Source organism: Anopheles arabiensis, chromosome 2, assembly GCF_016920715.1.
Source record: "Anopheles arabiensis isolate DONGOLA chromosome 2, AaraD3, whole genome shotgun sequence".
In the NCBI taxonomy this organism is placed as follows: domain Eukaryota; kingdom Metazoa; phylum Arthropoda; class Insecta; order Diptera; family Culicidae; genus Anopheles; species Anopheles arabiensis.
In genome coordinates this window covers 48,494,891-48,502,856 of record NC_053517.1, presented here as the reverse complement: position 1 = coordinate 48,502,856, position 7,966 = coordinate 48,494,891, and the positions used below count along the sequence as shown (strand labels likewise).

At 47.8% G+C, this 7,966-nt stretch overlaps 1 protein-coding gene across 4 annotated transcripts; it reads right to left on the bottom strand.

Moving 5' to 3' along the window:
* Window positions 1-433: 433 nt before the first annotated feature.
* On the bottom strand, window positions 434-7,642 carry LOC120897402. 4 transcript variants are annotated; one of them, XM_040302251.1, is made up of 3 exons: window positions 7,543-7,642; window positions 1,379-1,748; window positions 434-1,305 (listed from the first exon to the last, which is right to left on the bottom strand). In XM_040302251.1, exons 2-3 carry the CDS (start codon window positions 1,744-1,746, stop codon window positions 561-563), a joined length of 1,113 nt encoding a protein of 370 aa, XP_040158185.1. In that variant the 5' UTR covers window positions 1,747-1,748; window positions 7,543-7,642; the 3' UTR covers window positions 434-560. The 4 variants fall into 4 exon arrangements, with proteins under 4 accessions (XP_040158185.1, XP_040158189.1, XP_040158186.1 ...); XM_040302255.1 differs by lacking the exon at window positions 7,543-7,642 and adding an exon at window positions 4,075-4,430; XM_040302252.1 differs by lacking the exon at window positions 7,543-7,642 and adding an exon at window positions 4,064-4,429.
* Between the last annotated feature and the right edge of the window lie 324 nt (window positions 7,643-7,966).

Below are 7,966 nucleotides of genomic sequence, written 5' to 3'. Positions count from 1 at the left end.
CGACGAACCCCCGCTCCTTATTCCTTCCCAGCAATCTCGTCGTGGCCAAAATGACCCTTTCAGGCGCACTTTTTCGGCATTCAACGACTCGTATAACCTATTCGATTACAGCATCTCCAATTCCGTTCCCGTCTCCTCATCCCATATGCGACACCAAATGCGAAAAGTTTAGAATCAGCGCTTTTAATGGATGGGACGGAACAACCTCCGTTGATTGCAAAAATGAAGAAGAATAATACTATGATCTTTATTCAAAGAGGCTATATAGTTTAAGATGGAAAACATACGATAAAAAAGCTGAAAAAAGACAAAAAAATCAAAGCAATATGAAACAAAAAACGCAAAAGATGTAGCAAAAAACAACAATTAGTGTGATACTTTGCAACAAACATGCTATAGATGATTCTTTCTTTAGTTGTAAATAGCAATTCACTCACTCACGAATGGATTACTTTATTTTACACGTCATAAATATTTACACTAGCATGGCATTAACACGCAAGAATGAAAACGATGTGATGCACGATACAAAATATGACAACTTCCCCGACTGCCTGCGTTTAGCTCTCAGCCTTAACGTCCTTGCCGCTGCTACGATACTGCTCCGAGTAGCCTTGGTAAGCGAGATCATCTCCAAACTTAACATTGCCGCCTTGCAGATCGGCCCGTCCCGAGTCCCGATAGTAGTTACCGTACGGCGAGGCATACCCACCGACATCTGGCCGAGAGTAGTGATTCTGCCCGGCGTACTCCTTGAACGGGCTGTAGCCGATCGAACCAAGGCCCTGTGGCGAGTACTGCGGCTGATAGCCACCGGAGAAGATGTCGTTCGTGCAGCAGCTCTGGTTTGGTTTGAACAGCTTCAGATACCCAATCACACCCGGCACGACGATGGCCAGAAAGCCGAGCAACTTTTTAAAGCTAGCCAGTCCCAGCACGAGAGGCAGGAACAGGAGCAGCTTCAGCTTGAACACCTTCAGTATCAGCAGCAGTGGAATGAAGATCTTCTTTAGCCGATGCCGAGTAAACAGCGGCGCCTTCTTGTCCTCTATTACGTCAATCTCGTCCGAAATTTCGTCGATGAAGCGCGCAGAGTACCGTCCTTCCTCCGTGATGTCGTCGGGGATGTGGAATTCCAGCGCCGTCGACTTGACAAAACGCTCCAGCCGCCTAAGGGCGTACTTGTACAACAGCTCCCACTCGGAGTCAGAGTGTCTCGATTCGCCCACAAACTCGTAGCCTTCCTGTGCCAGTGACCGGAGCTGTGTTTCTGGTAGCCGAACAAGCCTAGCATCGCTGGTGAGTCTGTGGAAGGAAAATAATCAAGTTTTTAGTTAAACGAGATAAAAAATGCTTGCGCTTAACATCAAACACTTACTGGTACTGATCTTTGTCGAAGAATTCGCCGAACGTCTGCAGGGCCTGGGACTTGAAGCATTCGGCCAGCTCTCCGTTCAAGCACTGCGCGTTCGTGCGTGCCAGATAGGGATCCACATTGCCACCGGTTCCAAGCCCGATAAAGTCGAACAGGTTCTTGCCTTGTCGCCGCTCTTCGCCGACTGCAGGCGGTTGTTGCGGCGGAAGCTGAGGTCCACCGTTGCTCGCGCCAGACGTTTGATCAGGTAGCTTGATGCCCTCTGGCAGGCCCGGAGTCACACAGCACGATAGCAGTAGAACTGCCAGCACACTGATGACCGACCCTGACCATGTTCCTCCCCAATTTGACCGTTTCACGCGTACGTGCATCTCTGCAAAGGATACCAAAGAAAATAGGACTAAGTACGCAATCCGATAGATTGTTTGTGGGTCGCGCCAGTTTTCAGCCGGTGTGTGGACCGACCAGCTAGCAATGGTCCACGATGTGGCCCAACTCTCTCCTGCACTCTCAGCCGGGCTCAGTCACACCCGCGACTGATGGCCCCACCAGCAAACAACCGTGCTTGCGCTTATGCTGTGTTTTTCTCGCTCCTCAAATTGCTTTCTCAGCCTCAGCTCGTTACTGATGTGCAACAAATCGGCAACAATACGCCGACCTTCCTTCCCACTATCTTACGCTCCGATAAACTCATCATCCCAACCAACGCACGTCATCAGGCGTGACGCTGACCAGCAATGCCAACACGTCAGCCGGCAAAGATGAACCACTGCATGCCCGTTGCGCGCCTACATGCAGCAATCGGTACTGGGACGAGAAATACCCTTCGATCGATCGATCGGTCGGTCTCGATCGGGGTAACCCACTGGGCGAGCGCACGCGCGCTACCGCGCTAGTGGAAAACTGCTGCGGGATTGCCGCAACCCAAAAACGGGCGGTACACATGCGATCGGCAAGCGCGAAAAGCGGAACGTTTGCAGGAAAAACTCGTCTCACGAGACTCGCACAACGAACGGCATCGGTGCAATGCGCTCCGGAGAAGCACGATGATATATGAGAAAGCCGAGCGCTCGCTGGAATTCGATTTTCTCTCGAGTGATCTCGATCTCCGCAAAGAAAGGGGGGTGGAAAGTGGTCAGACCAGTGGACATATTTAGTGCACAAGCAGTGTGAGCGCGAGAGTGTATGTGTAATCGTGCAATAACACGAAACAAGTGTCAGTGTGCGTTGTGCAATGTGTAGTCCATAATAACGCTCAAAATTGTACGAATGTATCATGTATGTGGGACTAATGATTCAAGCGAAAGAAAACCCATCCCAACAGCCCAAAGATGTGTTCATTTACTGGGCCAAGTGTGCGTGTAAACCATCGGAATCGAACACGCAGATTATGTTCAGCTGTTGGCTGTTTTGTTTTCGCTTGAAACTATGTTTTCTTTTCGCCGGAATGGCCCCAAGAGAGTGCGCAGCATTTCTTGAATTACTGTAGGGGTGGGCAATACGAGTCATCTGTTTTTGTAAAGCTTGCTTGCATTTCCCTGGAGGCAGCCACAGTGAGAACAGCGTATTTTTCATTCGCACACCGTTTCCTAGAAGTAGCAAACGCGTCAGTAAATGTCATGGCCCGGACATCCTACACAACTGTTACATTTGCTAGGGGAAGATTTTCGAGAAAATGCATCGAAACTGAGCCATAATTGGGAACCAAGTCTCATCGCTACATGCCAAAACGGCACAGTCTTTGGGGTATTCGATAATGGATGGCTGCTTCTTTCGACGAGCTGTTTGTCAGTCACGTGACACATTGTACATCCGTCATGCCATGGGATGTGTTTGCCGTTGTTTTGTTTGTCCCAGCTGAAAGTTCAGCGAATGGCGTGTGGGATAACCTACAATTCTTGCAATCGAACTGGTTTTACAGCTGAACGGCTAGCGGAAAACATTATTATAGGTGTCACGAAATAATTAACTTCTTTTGTTCCTTTTATTGTACAATCTACAATAGATAGCGGTCCCAACATTATGTTTTTTATGATCACATGAGTGCAACATTGCTTTGGCAGAGAAAAAAAACCTACTGTTTGAAACTAACTTTTTCCAATTTTCTGCCATGAAGCTCAACACAAATATGAATGTCAGACGTAGAGGCACTCGGTAGAGGGGAGCTTTCCCTGCGGGCTTCAGCCGTTCCAAATGTAGGCAGCAGTTGATTATGTTTGCTCAAACAACCCTTTTCGTTAAGCATAACAAAAACACACTCATAACGAAAGCATCACGAAAGCGAAAAAACTTCTTCCGCCTGGAGGAGATTGGCTTCATAATTCTGCATATCGTTTCATCCTGTTATGTTACGCACAATGCTAGAATTGAAATTGTTGAAGTAACTTGAAATGAAATGGAAAATAGCCCTCGTACGGCGAACAATGCCCGCACCCCTTCCCACTAGTTTGACACCACCGATCAATCACGATTCACTTTCACTCAGCCAGTCACCCAGTCACACAGCCAAACTGGTAGAACTTTCCGTTTCTAGAAGCTATGAAATTATCCTTTTCCTCGAGTGTTGCTTCAGTCTGTCACCCTGCGGTGCACGCGGCGCACGGCCAAACTCGCTCGACGTCAAAACATCCTCCCACTCGTGGCATCCGACAAGCTCCCCGACACCCCAGCACAAGTAAACACACTCACGTGTCACGTACGGCAATGGGCCCGAAAGTTGGCTGCACTTTCACTTGCTCACTTTCCAAATTGTCATCCGTTTTGCGGCCTTTTTATTCACTGCGCAACACCGGTGCCGTCGGTCGATGCCAGACCGGGTGATACCAGTACCAGAACACTGCCAAGAGTTTGCCGATGCTGGCTGTGCAAGAATGGCACTGTGGTTGACCGCCGTTCGTCAATCAGCATGCCCACACGCTAGAGTTTAGGCGGCTTCATCCCGCACGGTGGAGCTTTATCGCTTGAACTAGCCGCGACCTCTCCAGCGGCTCTCGCGTGTGTCTGAACCGACGCACTAAGACCCTACGAATGGGTGCGCCAAAAGCCCGCCCGGGTCGCTCGGCCCGTTCGGTCGTTTATACAAACCAGCAAGAGAGACAAGAAAGCAGCGGCCCCCTTGTCGATTGGAAAGAGAGTCTCTGCGGCGGTGTGCAGCGCGCCACCTAAGGAGAAAGGAGAAATGATGCCGAGCTGTGTAGTCGCTCCCAGCAACCCACGCTATGCCCACCCGGCCGGCCCGTGAAACGAATTTTCGCGAGTGATTCGTGTGGAAAATCGAACCCAAAACCCGCTCCACTCCATCCCTACCTTACAAATCAGTGGAACAAGCTAATTGCATTAAGGTTTCATTGTTTCATGATCGGAAACACGGTGGAAATGCAAACAAATAAACCCCTGCGAGTGCGGATCCGTCCGCGAACCGGCTGCAATCTTCTCTTTTGCAGGTCCGTTGCATTCGCTACTCTCCGCTCATGTGTATGAGTAGTTCGCGGGTAGGGGTTGAAATAGCATCAAACCGGTTTTGGAGCCGTAATTCCATAACGGCAAGAATCGCAAATGGTGGTAGGTATGTGAGTAGGGGCACACTGTATTGACGGTAAACACATTCTTCCGTCCTAGCATATGGCTTGATGTTGCGAATGTAAATGAAAACGAGCGTAATTTTTTTCCCATCCATTTTTATGCGATTCTTTTAACAGTGAAAGCATAAACCATGTAATGTAAAACTGTGTGGATGCTTTGTTCTTTGTTCTGCAATTTAATAACATATTTTTTATACTCATACACTTAATTCCATTGAACGATTCCATTGAATCATTAAAATGCTCTTTGAACACGAAAGAAACAAGATTGAGCGCACGTTATTAAATTAAAAATTATCATGGAAGGAACGCAGAACATTGTTGTTATATTATTGTTGGTGCATTATCACACATCACGTATTCTGCGGTGAGATTCTTATATTTCAATTGTAATCAGTGCAATTGTGAAGCACATTGTATTACATTATTGCATTCCATGGCATTATATTGGTTCTCGTTGTTTCGAAACTTCCTGGGAATTTTTCACTTCATTTCATTTCACTCATATCGTGTCAACATGGCCTTCGAAACAGATTATTTAGATCTGTCTGTTAACATTTAATGTTTTTGTAACACTTAAATTCTTTTTTCTATCTTAGATGAGGTAATATTTCCACTCTGTTGCTTTGCTTTGAATGCTTTTAAAAGGCAACCACTAGGTAAATATGATCAACATTTCTTCTAAATTATCAAAATTTAACAAAAAGTATATGGAAAAATCTTGGCGCGCAATTCAGTTACAATAGAATAGAAGAACTAAATTTCAATTCAGTTTTATCCAAATCTAGGCACAGCCAAATGTTATCAATAATCTCATCCCAGACGCTACATTGTAGCACGTGGCGCCCTCAGCTGTCCCCATCCGGCTACGTTGTTTGGACAGTGCGATGGCATCACACGCACTCGAAGGTCAAACACCTCGCTACGATTACGTGAGTGGCGCACGACTGGATGTCGTGGTCGTGGTGGACTCGGTGCCTGTCCGGCCGATTTGTCCTATTTATTAGGCCCGTTTTGCCACTCACTCTTCGTCCGCTTTCCCGGAAAGGAAAGGCCACTTTTTGTCGGTCATGTTGCAAAGCTGAGTGGAATTTTGATGATCGTCGGAACGATCTATCATTGTTTGCTTGATGTTTTAACCACCGTCCTATCCTGAATGCTCTGGAGGTCAGCGAAGTTTCTGTGGGAGGGTTGGTGTTTTTTTTCCCTGACCATCCTACCTTTTACTCTTGCCCTCTAACAGTTTAACGGCGAGAAAGAAAACCATCATCCACAGGAATGAAGGTTTATTGGTAGGGCAAATAAAAAAGAAAATAAAACCAACACCACCCTAGCAAGAGCAACAGTTGAATGGTCTTTCGCTGGTGGTTCATTCTTTATAAAATAAAAATAGCAGAATGCTTGAACAAACAAGCAAAACAAAAAACAATCTAAACTCCAATCCAATGCGCATTGCCCCCCGGCAGCCAGGCGAACGATTTCCTAGAAGCTTTAAAGGTTTCAGCCCGAACAAACAACATGCGTCGTGAGCTGTGATAAATTTAAGCTACATAAATAACGCCGGTGTAGCCCCGACGCTGGCGTCCATTACGGGTGTCACCCACGCGGTGAGCAAAAGTTTTCCCGATATTGGAAACCGGGTCAGTACACGCCAAACACACCGAACGAGGTTTCGATGGTGGCAGTAAAAAGGATGGTCTCTCCTCATACCCGGGTGCACCCAGGATGGATGAAATTAATTATCCCGAGACCGAACGAACGAACGCAATCCGCTAGGTTCATTATGAACCTGACCCGGGACTGCCTGTTACGAGCCCCCCGAGATCTTTCCACGTGGAATGAAAGACGGTATAGCGGAGGCGCGTTTCAAAAATGACATCGGAAAACGGTGCGAAATCTTCTCCCAAAAAAAACCTTTCACAAGCTACCCTGCGCTATTCGTTTGCCAGCAGCAGCAGCAACACCGGCGAGAAAAAGGTCACGTTTGTGCTATCAATCTTTCACTGGGTCGCGCATGGTGATAGCGGGTCGGCGGGTGGATCGGTAGCTATTGTATCGTTCATTTCACCAGACACGGCGAGGGCGTTCTGTTTTTTTACTTCGTCGTCTTCCCCTTGCTTGCAGGGGGCTGCGTGCTCATTTTCTTCCTTTGGCCTGCGTTGTCTGTTATTATATCGGTTCCCTTTTCCGTCGGTGTGAGTGCCGAGCATCGTATGGAAGCTTTCTTCACTCGCCTCATGGCGGCTATCGGACTAGCAGCTGTTCCTTATTTTTGTTTGATTTTTTCATTATGGCAATAGGGGAAAGAAAGGATCAGTTACAGTTGACAAAAAGCTTTCGATTTGCACTGGGGAGAAACCGCTCACACACGTACACTCGCGCACACAAAAACTCGCATACACATTCAGGCTTTTTTACACACTCATATCCCTTTTCATGGGCCCACGCACTATTGTGAAAGATCGAGGGAATCCACTGCACAGCCCATTTTGCACACATTATTTAACGTTTTCGTTGAACAATCATTCCAACGTCTTGAGACAGCAACAACGTCCAGGCCCAGGTGGGACGAAATGAAACACTCACCCGGTGCCTTTCCTATGGCTAAAGGTTGACTAAAGCTCACCGCGAGCTAGTTCGGCCGACTGTGCGAACAAGAGCGAAAGTGAAACTGAATGGTCGAAAGTTCACTCCATTCGGTTTTATACGACCGTAGACTATGCTGCCGACTGCTTTCTGGCCGTCAATGAACGTACTCGGGTTGGCTGCAGATGCGGCGCTGTTGCATACGGTACCACGAGGCCTGGTGGGAGGTGCACCCGGTACTGTGACGCTGGGTGGCCACGGCTCTTTGCTTTGTCGGGATGAGGCCGTGCCGCGTATGTGTCGCGTCATATAGGTCACTGGGTCCGGTAGGAGGGAGATGTAAATAGTTTACACATTCAGACCCAGTCTCACATGACTCATCCACTCGGACAGCGTGAGTTGTGGGTGTCGCTGGAGCTGGTGG

Excerpts from the sequence above, each read along its gene's own strand:
- LOC120897402 (XM_040302251.1), bottom strand. The coding sequence starts at position 1,746 with ATGCACGTACGCGTGAAACGGTCAAATTGGGGAGGAACATGGTCAGGG. Across the intron at positions 1,306-1,378 it reads TTCGACAAAGATCAGTACCA|ACTCACCAGCGATGCTAGGC; the intron begins GTAAGTGTTTGA and ends TTCCTTCCACAG.